Raw genomic sequence first — 13,196 nt, 5'->3', positions numbered from 1 at the left:
CATCCATCCTCACATCCATCCATCCATCCATCCATCCATCCTCACATCCATCCATCCATCCATCCATCCATCCATCTATCCATCTATCCATCTATCCATCTATCCATCCATCCATCCACCCACCATCCATCCACCCATCCATCCGTTCAACCAGTCATCATCCACTGATCCATCTACCCACCCTCCATCCATGCATTTGTCCGTCCTCCCATCCATCCATTTATCCTCACACCCACCTACCCTCCCAGTCCATCCATACATCCACCCATGTGTCTTAACTGTCTATAACTGTCTACCTGTTTAAAGCTGGGGTTATGTGATCCAACTTGGATTTGAGACAGTGGATGTGGGAGCATGTAGGAGCAAGGAGTGGAGAATGCTGGTCGAGGGTCTGGGCCAGGGGTCATAGAGTCCAATGAAGGCAGCGTGGCCATGCTGATGGGTGGTGGGTGGGCCAGGCATTTGAGGGCACACTCCAACCTGTGGACAGGGCATGTGGGCAGCCAGGGGCAGAGAAGATCTGGTGCTGTCTGACCCAGCAATTGGAGCTGCCTGTCAGTACCTGAAGGCAGTGACCACACAGGTCCGCTCAGCCTGGAGGCGGCACCCAGGGGTCTGGGCTGAGTACTGCAGCCAGCATGGCGGTGAGGATGTGTGTATCTCTGAAACATGAGCAGGAGGCCTAGAGGATCCTGTGTGCAAAGTCCAGGAATCAGGAGTGGCACCCGTGGCAGGGGGCACCCTCCAGGGACGGCGAGGGACGGGACTGCTCTCTGCTGCCCTGTGTGTTGGCAACTTGCCTTTCACAGGCCAGAGGGCCCAGGCTTTTGAGGGTGGAGGAAAGCCGGGGGCTTGAGAAAGACCCCAGGAGCAAGCAGGGCCATGCGTGCAGCCCAGAGGGTTGGGGCCTCGCCGAGCCTCCTGTTCGTGAGCACTTGCTCGGTGGCCATCCCTTGTCTTCAGTTTAATCAATGTTTTTTGCCTCTCTTTCATGTCCTCTCTTACAGCCCCCAACTTCTGGCCCTTTCACCTCCTTGGGAGGGGCAGCATTCTCAGATGACCCCTTTAAAAGTAAACAGGACACTCCTGCTCTGCCTCCGAAGAAGCCTGCTCCTCCACGGCCTAAACCGCCCAGTGGTCAGTACGCTTTCTTCTCTTGTAGCTGCCTGCCTGCTGGTGCAGGAGCTCAGGGGACCGAGGGCCCCTCTGTTTGCCAGTCCAGAGTAGAAGTAGATGCCATGGGGCCCTGCACGCGGAGCCACAGGGGCACCTGGGTCCCCATGAGCGCGGTGTGTGTGCATGCGTGGTGCCTGCCTCCCGCTGCCTGCCCTTGCCCTGACCTGTGGGCCCCAGGTTCTGTGTTGGGGTCCACAGGACCCAGGCCTCTGAGCCCTGTTTGTGGGGGTGGTGGTTGTGTGTTCTCTGCCCGAGCATGTCAGTGCCACCGCAATACCCTGGCTATCCCTCAGGAAACACCCACTGTCCAGCAGCCTCCTGGCCTCCCATGCACTCTCTTTCCCACGTTGGCTCAGGGAGGACCTGGGGGTGGCAATGGCAGCAGGGGTGTCTGAGGCCACCTGCTCAGCCCAGTTTTTCCCCAGCTGTGTAAGGACTTGGGGTGGGGGTAGGGGTCTTCCTTGGCTGTGTTTGATGTGAGAGGAGGCAAGATGGTTTGGGGATCGCCACTGCTCCTACCCTGCCCTGCATCTAGGCTTCCATCAAGAAGTTTTCTGCAGACCCTGCGTCTCTTCCCTGTGGCCGGTGCTACTGATTTCTCATAGCCGAGGGCCCCATCATGTCCCCCTGAGGACTCTGAGAACCTTTAACTCATAGGTGGGATTTCTCTTGTGTGATAGACACAGACTGACAGGCCAGATTACCAGACTCTGAAGCAGAAAGCTGTTGCTTCAAGCAGCAGAAGGATTCACTGCAGTCTCCTAATCCTTTATCCATCCCTTCATTGTCCCTTTTGTCAGTGCCTGGCCTGGGACATCTCTTCTGTTCTCTAGTCTCTGGGCAAAGTCTCACCTACACTGTCCTTGGATTGTGGGAGGCCACCAGGGACTCGCATGCTCCTGTTGTCGGTCGGTCGTGCCTTGTGTTACAAGGCCTTCCCTAGACAGGGCGTGCCCCTCCTGGCCCCGCCCCTCCTCATGGCCCTGCCCTCTCCTCCCCACTCGTCTGTCAGCTGCAGTGAGGGAAGGCGGGGCTCGCCTTCCTGCCTGAACTTGCCTCTCCCTTGAATCCCACAGTGGGCTCCACTTTGCGGCTCTGATTATGGCAGGTCTTTGAGCAGATCTGTTGGGCTCCACTTGCACCCAGCTCGCTAGTTACAAGCGATCGGATCTAAGGCTGGCCAGTCTTCCTACATGGGTTGGACCCGTCAGTAGAGGTGAACAGGGGAAGTTATTTTAAAAACACTGCCTCTTCTCTCCTGTCACTCGGGCTGGCCTGGGCTTTCTCTCCGGAGCTCGGGGACCCTACCTGCCATGCCCAGGTTAGCTTCCTTGTGGGCGAGTCATGAAGAAAGTATGACCAACAGGCAGTGTGGATTATTGCAGGTTTTCTGTGAACTGTGAGCAGATACAGATGAGCAAAGAGATCATTTCTGTAAGCCACACATCAAAGACATTTACCAGAAAATGGAGGGAAAACAAAAACAACAAAGGAACTTTCTTCCAGCCAGCCGTGAGAGGCTGCTTGCACCTTACACAGAGGCAGTGGCTCTGAGGGGACCCTTGACAGTCTACTATTGGAGTGGCATTGGGCCTCCCTACTCTGCTTGAAACATGGGAGCAAAAGCACATGTGCACACACACGTACACACACGTGCATGCACACAGGCGAGCACATGCTCATTTACATGCTGCATGCACACACGTGCATGTGCACATAGCACATATCCACACACATGCATGTTCTTCATGCACACGTGTACCTGTGTGCATACACATTTTCAAACAGTGCTTGCGCACACATGCATATACACAGGTGCGTATGTTCACGTGTGAATGCACACACATGCACATACACATACATGGATCCTGGTGACCACACATTCACCTACTGCATGCACACATACGCACACAAACACACCCACACACCTGCATGTGTGCACACTCACAGGGTGCTTACATGCATACACGCATAGTGCACATATTTGCATAGTGAATGAATGTGCATGCACATGCATGCAAAGCAGTGTTGTATTTGTTGGGTCCCGAAGAGGAGCTATCCCACTCAGTAGCTAGCAGATACAAAGCTTCGTTTTCAGTGATTTGTGGAAACTGTCACCTCCGCCTCCCACTTACCTGAACCCAGTGCTGGGTCCGCTTTTGAACGCTCCCTCAGCTGTCACCTCCCCTGGTGTCTCCCTCTGCGAGCCTACCTACCCCAATTTGGCTTCTGCGTTTAGCATCTTGTGGACTTAAAAAGCAGAGAAGAATGCTTGTTAAAAGTTAAACATTCAGTAACCAGGGTTTGAATGACCTGCTTGTGCCAGGCTTTGGAGTTGAGGCTTTTTAGAGAGCTATTCCATAATTTGAGACCCAGGGGGTCTTGGGCTGCCTCTGCTTGTAGCTTTGGACTGCTGCACCTTTGCCAGTAAGTGGCCAGGTGCTCCCTCCATGCTCTGTGGAAATGTATTAAGATCTGCAGACCTGTAGGAAGCATCTATCCAACTCTGATCTCACCAGACCCTAGCGAGACCTGTGAGATGGTTAGGACAGGTGACACGATGCCCATTTGCCGGAACAGGAAAAGGAAGCAAGAGGTCGTGGGGGCTGCCCGAGGTCAAGCAGCGAGGTGGCAGCAGGACCAGGTCTTGACCTGGTGACCTGTCCCCCATCCAACCCCTCCGATACTTCCATAGACAGCACTGAGAACCAAGCTGTGAGTTCAGAGCTCTTTGGAAGGCATGTGCAGCATTTGAATCTGTGAGCAACTCCAAGAAATCCATGCAGAAGCCTAAGCATCTCTCGTTTGATTCTTTTACCTAGAAGCAATGGCTGAACAGAAAAACTGTGCCTTGTACACGCTGCTGGGTGGTAGGTACAGACCCATGTGGTGGTTGCTGTTTGAGCTTCCAGCACCGTCTCAGCTGTGATTTCATCCTAACCTCTAACAACCTGAAAACCACCCGTGCTCATGCACCTGTGCACACATGGGGTCTGGTAGTCAACCTTTTAATAAGTCACATGGTGAGAGGTGTGTGCATCTGGCTCCTTGTGGGGATGCAGAGGAAGCTGTTGCCCTGTGCTGGTTCTCTGGTCAGGGGAACTGGAGCCCAGCGGTGCACAGTCCCCTTCCTGCTCCCTGGCCACTCTGCACAGACCCAGCTTTGTGCTTATCTGGTTGTTGGCAAGACAGGTCAGCAGATGAGGGGTAGATGAGATCCTGCTCAGAAAATTCCTTATGAACACACAAGGCACATTGCTTGTTTCTTGGCTGCTTAAGACGGGAAGCAGCCCACACTAATGTCTGAATATTTTTTTTTTTTTAAGAAAACAATTTCCAACAGTTTGACAATGCAGGAATGTGCTTTTCTGCCTTTTTTGCTGACTCAGCCTGTTTTGCTCGGGGAGGCTATGTGGCCACCTGGGCACACTCGGTCACTCAAGAGCATTCCTGATGCTGGATAGTGGGGCTTTGCAGCGAAAGTGGTCGTCCCAGTCTGGCTAAACAGGGAAGAAGGACGTAGACTGAAGAGCGCTAGATAGACTGCTCGGGGACAATGGTTTTTCTTACAAACGCACACACAGCATTATACCTGCCGTTGGGGAAGGTCAGGATGAGGGGATGGCTCTTTTGCACTCTCATGGCCCTACACACGCAACACGTCTGACGTCACCACGTTCCCACCTAGGGCTCATCCATGCCGGGACCTGGAAGATTCTAGAACTCTCTGTGCCTGGAAATGGTCCTGCCAGAATCCAAGAGACTGTGTGATCAGGCTGGTTTCTGGACGTTGGAACAAAGGCCCCAGTGCAGATTTTAGTCCTTCCCCTGACTCCATATGGGGCCCTGGGCAAGTGATTTCACCTTATCAAACCTCAGTTTCCCTGTCTAAAGATGGGACTAACTCAGGCCTAGCAGGTGGGCGTGCAAGGGAATGTGTCTTGCATAGTGATGTGCTGTGAGTGACCTGCACCCACCCCGGTGTGCAGGGACCAGGACACGGGTTGTATCTACCATAGGTGCCTTTCCCAGTAAAGATGGCAGCGGGGCCTGAGGTAGCTGCGAACCTGCAGGCAGTCATCACTATCAAGGGGCCTCTTTCCCCATGAGATTGCATGATGGCAGTTTAGCGGAAATCTGTTCCGTTGAGAAATGTCGGTGTGCAGGTAGCTCAACTTCAAAGAGGGCTCCAGGGTCCCCTCTGGGTCGTCCTCCTACGGGACCCAATGCAAGTTTGGGTCTGAGTCACCTGTGGTTTTTTGGCGCTCTCTCTGGTGTTCTAGAGGCAGCAGTTTTCAAATTTTGTGGGACCTTTTTTTTTTGGATGGCTGGCTGGTACAGGGATGGAAACCTGGATCTTCTTGTTAGCAGCACCATGCTCTGACCAACTGAGCTAACTGGTCAGCTCTACTTTTTTGTTTTTAAAACTTCATTGTGGTTTAATGGACATAGGATAAACACACGTCATGTTGAGGTGTACAGTTGGGCAAATAGTGGCTTGGGCAGTCATGGTGGGGACATCTCCACCTGGGAGCCTTGTCGAGGCAGAGGCGTGCTGCACCCAAGTAGCCTACACTTGGCCATCTGCTCTCAACTCCAGGTTGAGGGTGGAGGGTCCTCTTCTGGGGCACTAAGTTCTCTGTGCCTGGAGGTCTTCTCTAGAAAGTTCTATCAAGGTATTAAATAACCAGCAGGTGTCTGTTTGGGGCAGAGAGAACTGGTTTCTTTCAGGCACACGCAAAACAGACCTAGCAGGCAGCCAGCCAGCCAGCCAGCGAAACCTGTCAGTTAAAGTTAGCCCTGTACACACCTCCCCCAGGTAAACAATGGTGTATTTTCTGCCACGCCTGGAGATCGAGATCAGTCAGAACTCACCGCTGAAGTTTCTAGGTAAAAGTTGTTGATTTGCAAAGAGAGAAACAGATTTTTTTTTAAGTGCAGGAAACGGCAGTGTGGGTGTCAGTGATTGGGCCCCGGGCCGCTGAGATAGTGGGATCCTGCGACCCGGCCCCACCCTTGCCACTTCCTGCCTGCCTTGTGGTTGCTGCAGCACCCGAGTGACACCAGCTAGCGCACCTCCACCGCTAACCAGCCGGTAACCTTTAACCTCTCCCCAATTTAATGATCATTTTATTACTACTAGCGACCTTTTCACCTCCTAAACAAGCCACACGTGGGATTATGACGATTATAATGTCTTTTTGCCCCCTCCCCAAAATTCTGCTAACGAACACCTTTTACCTAAATTGCATGAGATGCAATTTAACCTACGTCCTGTTTGATTCCAATGGCACTCAAAAAAAGAAAAAAAAAATTTCTCCCCAGCACACAAGTCCCTACCATGCCCGTGTGTGGAATCCACACAGGGTGGCCGAGGGTTCTTGCTGCAGCGGTCACCTTGGCCGTGGGGGTGGGGTGGGGGGGCCGCCGCACAGGACCAGATCACTGAGGAAGCGCTGAGTTCCTAAATGACACCAGTGCCTGTGTTTATTTGGCTCCCCTCCTCCTCTGAAACACCAGGGCGGTCAGTGACCTCTTCCCAGCATTTGGTCCTGAAACCTCTTGTTTATTACACAAGATCCACTTTTAAAATGGCATCTCCATTTGAACTGTGCGGTTAGCACCTCGGCCTCGAACTTAACTACTTTAATTCCGTTCCCACGATGATCTCAAAGAGATAATACATGGGTACATGTGCAGTTTTAGAATGGGACAAGTGATTCCACCATCTTCAGGGGCCTGGAAAATTCCAGCACTTGCTAGCTAGCCAGGATGGGGGGGGACAGTCTCGAGGAACCTAGAGCACCCACCCTAATGGAGCCCTATTTTCTATCTGCTCCCTGCACCCCAGCATTGCTCCTGAGCCCCCTGGAGGGTATGTCCTCAGGCTAGGAGTGACCCGCCAGCAGCATTGGCGTGAGAGCCGAGGCGCCCGGCCCTGGAAAGGTCCCACTGTCATCAGAGAGAGGAATGTCGGGTTCTTCTCAGCATCTTACGCTCCAGGCGGCTGGAGGCAGATTGCTGTTTGGGGTGATTTCTGTTCTGCAAAGTTGACTGAGTTTGAAAATAGAAGCATTTGCCTACCTCGGCACACACCCACCCTTCTGTACCCAAAAGGGTGGATCGAGTGGGTGTCATGTGACTCTGTTGTCACCTGGTGTTCAGTGGGGTGCAAATGTATGGGCCTAGGGTCTCAGAGCAGAGGAGTCAGGGCTCAGCCAGCAGGGGTCCTGGGGGGCCTTGGAGTTGCAGGGTGGGGTGCAGTCCCAAAAGGGGGTGCATCTTAGCATGGGTGTGAACACACAGGAGCCACCCCCCTGCTGCCAGGCCTCTCCCAGCCCCTTGCAAGGTGAGGGGGCTGAGTGAGACGCATCAGGAGGGCTCCGGCTATGATCTTTCATTTCTCACATTCAAAGCACCAAGTCAGTGCCCCCTCCCCCTGCCATTGCTACCTGCAAACCAGCACTTGCATGTGGTTGACGGGGGGTGGGGGGCGGATCTGGCTGTAGAGAGAGCAAGAGTGGAGCACCCCCAGCCACAGACTCAGGTTCTGACTCCTGAAGTGTCCCTACCAACGGGAGCTCCCGGTGGGCTCTGCGAGCCTGCTTGCTGCCCTCCACAAGGGCTCTCCCGAGTCCTGCTGCTGCTGTGCACGCATGACTGTCTTTCAGTCCCGCCACACACGGGGCGTTCTTTGGTGATTTTGCTAGATGTAGGTACGGTGCCTCCCTGCCCTTTGCAGAGGTGGTGTTCTGGTGACACTGGTGCTCTCTGTAGGAAGGAACAAAATGTGGCAGGTGCCGATGCAGGCTCCCCCTGCCCGGCTTGTGTGTAGATATATCTCCCCCCAGTGCTCACGCAGATCGGGGCAAAGGTACCTGTCAAAGAACTGATGGGATTTTTCAAAAAGCAGAATCGTGAGACTTGCCTCTGTGTATTGTTTTTGTGAAGACAAGAACGGCTTGTGAATCGTATAAACACCCCATCCCTTCTTTTTTTTGCTGCAGAGCTAATGTAGCCCCAGTCAGGCAGGTTTTATAGAAATATCACAGGAGCCTTTTTGTGGTCATCTCTAGAAAATTGTATCTCTCACTTCAAATGCTGTATGTCTTTGGAGGACCCAAAAAAGTGTGGCTATTTTTTTTCCTTTTTCTCCTTTTTCTTTGAATGAAGGAGTGACCGTCCATCGGATCAGTCAGCCCAGTGCAATTTCCACAGCCTCTGACCCCCTCAGACAACTTGCAGAGGAAAACACTTGAGCTGTAGGTGGACCATAGTAAATATTTGTTCAGCTTTTTTCAACAATTCAGAACCAAACCTCATCCTGTTCCCTCCAATGCATTAGACAGATTTTCTTAAAATTCAGTAAATATTTTTAGTGGAAAATCTCAATGCCGTGATGGCAGGGACCTCAGATTTTTATCTGTCGAGGCTGTGCTGCTTGGCGCAGCTTTGATCTGCCGGCTTCCCACATGTGCATCCGCGAGAGCACGCAGGGCAGGCACCTGCAGGACCCCACGCCTGCACGCCGCTACATGGTCCTGGGTGTCGTGTTTTGAAAGCTGTCCTCGCTTGCCTCGGCTGGGAGCCAGAGGAAGACATTGAGATGTGTCGGTGAAAAGCAGTCATTTTCAGTAAAAGTCCCCAAATGGCCATGAGTCTTTAAAGTTACCCTCCAGACAACCTGTTTTTTCTCTTTCTCCCTTCTCCCCACAATTAAGCTTTTTTGCTGGGAGGGGGGTTAGGGATAAGATCATATGTCAGTTGTTGTAGGATGAGTGACGGTTGTGTGGGCATCTGTGTTGTGTAGGAGGAGCGACAGTTGTGTGGGCATCCATGTTGTGTAGGGTGAATGACAGTTGTGTGGGCATCTGTGTTGTGTAGGGTGAGTGACGGTCATGTGGGTGTCTGTGCTGGGATTAATAGCAGTTTTGTGGGCTCCTGTATCGCATAGGGTAGTGGCTGAGGTGGGGCAGCTGCCCTGACCACATTCCTTTGTTTTTTATTTTTTTGTTTTGTTTTTTTGTTTTTGTATTTATCTCTCATCTGCAGAGCTGCATTTTCCAACTGCAGGACTGAATTATATAAATAGAACCCAGCCAAGTGTCTGATTGGAAAGAACACACACACACACACACAATGCACTCTCTTATGTATAATTTTTATTTATTTATTTTATTTTTTGGCGGCTGGGGGATCGGAACCTTTGACCTTGGTGTTACAACACCGTGCTCTAACCACCTGAGCTAACCAGCCAGCTTATATTTTTGCTTACTTCATTAGATTTATTGAGACCCTTCATCACCTAAAACCTCTCTCTCTAATTAAAGAATTTAAAACGAGAAACTCCCCTTCCTCCAGAGTTTGCATAGTGTTCCCCATTTTTAGGGTTTGCAGAGGGTGTGTATTTGTGTTCCATTGTTTTTTCCGCACCGGCTCTCAGGCAGAGGGTTTCCTGAAAAGCGAGATTGGAAAGGATGACCTTGAACTTCGCTGGCCAGTAACTTTTGTCCAGCAGAATCTGCCCCTGTCATGGCCATGACCCCCAATCAAGCGTGCTGGGGGGTGCACACAGCTTTAAGAAGTTTGAGAAGCAGGAGAATTAAAGCAATTTCTACCAGGGTGGGGCCGGCCACCAAGTTTTTTTTAACAGCACACACTGTGGTAAACCATTCGGTTCGTATTGTTTTTGCTAAAGTCAGTCCTGTGTGTGGTTTCGGTACACCGCTTGGGTAACTGTTGAAACTGCTGTGGTTTGAAAATAAGTTCTATTTTGCTTTTTCTTCAATCTTGTATTCCTCTCCCCCTGCTAATGAAGAATCACTGGGGGACGGGGGGCGGGGGCAAGCTGGCATCCCTAGGGGGTCTTTCAATTCAGTTGTCTTCTGCTATGTTAGGATCAGTGGGTCTCTCTCTGCAGGTATCTAGGAACGATGGCATGAAATCATGTACCAGGCATCATTCTAGGTAGTTTTTATACTGATTTTTTTTTAAAATGGTTTCTGACCCCTGCTCTGAAACACGCCTCCATAAAGATCTCTCCTTACGTTACCTGGAGCCTGAAAAAAGCGTAAATCCCCTGTGGGGTTGCATTGCAGTGCCTCTGCTCAGGGCCTTGGAGGCAGATTAAAGTTACTTTGTCACGTTTGAGATAAGTTACACCTCAGAAAATCGGAAAAACGATTAAGGAGTTAGCAGAAGTGGTTATGTAAAAGCAGGAACTGGCCCCAGAATGTTTTCAAAGTACAGCTGCTAAAAATAAGCGGGTGCACACAGCGGGAATCTCGGGCAAGGTCCGCTCCCCGGCAATGCAGGCTTCTTTGCACAAAGCCTCCGGTCCCCAGCGCTCCTGAACCCGGCTGGGGCCTCGACAGGCCTTGCACGTTTCAGGTCTATTACCTGCTTCTATGCCAAGCCCCAAAGCAGACAACGGAGAAAAAACCGTTTCTTTTTCTCTTTGAAAACAAGAGACAAGCAGTTGGTGTGCCCTGGTTTCGTATTAACACAGTCATGATTTCTAAACAACCATGGTTTCGGCAACAGGGCAAAACCAGGCACAGGCAGTTCTTGGTGTGAGCAGCGCCTTTCATCTTCCGATCATCTCTTTGCTGGTCAGAAACCTCAGCCTGAAATCGTAGCAGTCTGGATTCTTAACCACTTCTCCCAAAAAACAATTTTTCTTTCTGTTTTAAAATCCCCCAAACCAGGGAAGGAAGGTCTTTCTTCATTGCAAAGGTGAGAAAAAGCCCAGATGCGGCTGATTGATTTGAGCATTCTGTAGTGGCCGCTCACTCTCGGCCTGGCTGGGGTCAGCCTCCCTCCCACCCCTGTCCAGATAGTTGCAGATCTGCCACAGGTGATAAGACCCTGCGAGAAATCGAGCAGTGTCCCCTCTGGACTTGCTGCAGGTACCAAGGGGCTGCACTGCATCCTTGGATTTTCTGTCCTCTGGATGTGTGTAGTTTTTCCTCTACTAGAATTTTGCCATTTTGTCCATATTATTATAGAACTTGAGGAAGACTCAGCTCGAGCATACACCAGCCATGTTGCAAACCAGAGGATGCCTTTTTTCCCCTCCCAGCTCCCCAGAGGTGTTTCCCCAAAGAGCCGGGGTCCCTTAGGACCTGTGGAGCCTGTACAGGCAGCACCCGGCCCACGGGAACCTGCCAGAATCTTCCATGTGCTGAGCCCCAGGCTGGCTGGCATCAGGGACACTGGGCGGTATTTGGTGGCACCTGTGGTATGCTGGGGCTGGTCCTCACGGAACTGACCCTTGGGCATGCCATAGGCCACACTGGACCACCAGAGGTGGACAGAGTGGGGGGGGAGCGGGCTTTGGGGTGGGAAAGACACAAGACACTGGCTGAACCCAACAGTGGTGATGGTCACCCTGATGGATGTAGCAGTGAGGAGGCTGGGCCACAAGGACTGTAGATGCTGAGCTCAGAGTCCCTTCTTCATGCAAACCACAGGCTGTGGGGACAGGACCCAAGTCAAACCTACATTCCTATCCCTCAGGATGCGTCCCCCAGGGCACCCCTGCCTGTGGCTGTGGTGGGTCCTTGCACACACCTGCTCTCAGTGACTGCTCCCGGCAGCCCCTGTGTCAGTCTGCTCAGGCTGGTGCTTACAGAACAGACCTTTATTGTCTCACAGCACTGAAGGTTCGAGGTCTAAGGTCAAGGTGTCGGTGGGGTTGATTTCTTCTGAGGCCTCTATCTGTGGCCTGTGGATGGCTGTTTTCCCTTTGTGTCTTCACCTGGTTGTGTCTCTGTGTGTGTCTTTGTCCAAATTTCCTCCTCTTATGAGGACAACAGTCCTAGTGGGTTAGAGCCCACCCCAGTGGACTCATTTTAATTCAGTTGCTCCTTTAAAGATCCTTTCTCCAAATACAGTCATATGCTGAGGTATTAGGGGTTAGGGCTTCAACATACGAATTTTGGGGGGATACAGTTTGGCCCATCACAACCCCTTTTCTTGGATTAGGAAACTGAAGCTGAGAGCAGCCAGCACAGGGTTGAACGGGGTGGTTGGGTAGTCGCCAGTCCACCCACCGTCTTCCAGGGGCACATCTCCCCCAAAGTTGGGGGTGGTCCTCGAGGGGCTTCCCCAAGAAGGTGACGGTGGTTGGGCATGCATTCTCGACACAGGGACCGGGCAGAGCCAGGGAAGAAGCCCTGGGTTTGGGGATAACTGGAGAAGGAGGTGCTGCTTGAGCCCTGGGGGGCTGTCAGGAGATGAGGTTGGGAAGAGAGGCTGGTTCGGGTGTTGAGGTGTTCCTGCTCCCCTAATTGGAGGCTTGAGGCAGGGCGGGGCACCATGGAGTCTGTAGTTTAGTGAGCACCAGGCCCCACTCTAGGCAGGGAGACCCAGGGGTGGACAGCAGGGCCCCCAGCCTCACAGAGTAGACGTTCTAGTGAGAGAGGAAGAACACAGTTAAGTGGAGTAATGACAGGGTGTGACGAGGCTGCAGAGGTGCAGACAGGGAGGCAGTTTCCAGGGACCTGGGAGAGCTGGAGGTTGTGCAGGAGCGTGGACGGAGCACCCCAGCCCTGCCCGCCCCCTTGGGAGCCCCCGAGTACCCTGGCCCCCGTTCGTGGACAGCCAGTGTCTACAAGCTGCCTGCCCCTCTCTCAAGGTGTGGAGGGGTCAACAGTGACACCAGCAAGCCCTAGCAGTGCCAGGAGCCCAGGAGGCCATGGCTTGCTCAGGACTGGGGAGTTGGCCTGCTGTGGGAGACGGCCTGGGGGAGGCAGTTCTTCAAGGCCAGGGAACCAGCCAGGAGGCTGTGGCCTGGGGCCAGATCACTCTTCTCTCTGCTGCCCCGAGGAGCTGATGGCAGGGAGGATGGCACAGAGCGGAGGACGGCAGGAGGGATGTTTGGGGATAGGAGAGAAGGGATGAGACAGGAAGCGCAGGGGCTGGGGACCACCCCAAGGGGTCAGTGCTTTCCGAGAGAGGCCCCAATCCCTGCCATGTGGTGGCCTGGGCACTGCCCTCCTGGGGAAGACTATCACAGC

The 13,196-nt window shown here is 52.7% G+C and overlaps 1 protein-coding gene across 6 annotated transcripts in view; it reads left to right on the top strand.

Annotated features, from left to right (window-relative positions):
• EPS15L1 (epidermal growth factor receptor pathway substrate 15 like 1) overlaps positions 1-13,196 on the top strand; it is a 102,088-nt gene that overhangs the window by 80,806 nt on the left and 8,086 nt on the right. For 4 of the 6 annotated variants that reach the window (XM_063110738.1, XM_063110737.1, XM_063110736.1 and 1 more), the window contains one exon: positions 1,008-1,137. The exons of the other annotated variants lie outside the window; for them this stretch is intronic. In XM_063110738.1, the coding sequence (XP_062966808.1) occupies positions 1,008-1,137 (130 nt within the window). The remainder of the gene's footprint in view (positions 1-1,007; positions 1,138-13,196) is intronic. 6 annotated transcript variants of the gene reach the window in all.

Source organism: Cynocephalus volans, chromosome 10, assembly GCF_027409185.1.
Source record: "Cynocephalus volans isolate mCynVol1 chromosome 10, mCynVol1.pri, whole genome shotgun sequence".
Lineage (NCBI taxonomy): Eukaryota > Metazoa > Chordata > Mammalia > Dermoptera > Cynocephalidae > Cynocephalus > Cynocephalus volans.
Note: the sequence above shows the minus strand (reverse complement) of the source record. Positions and strands in the feature narration are given on the sequence as shown.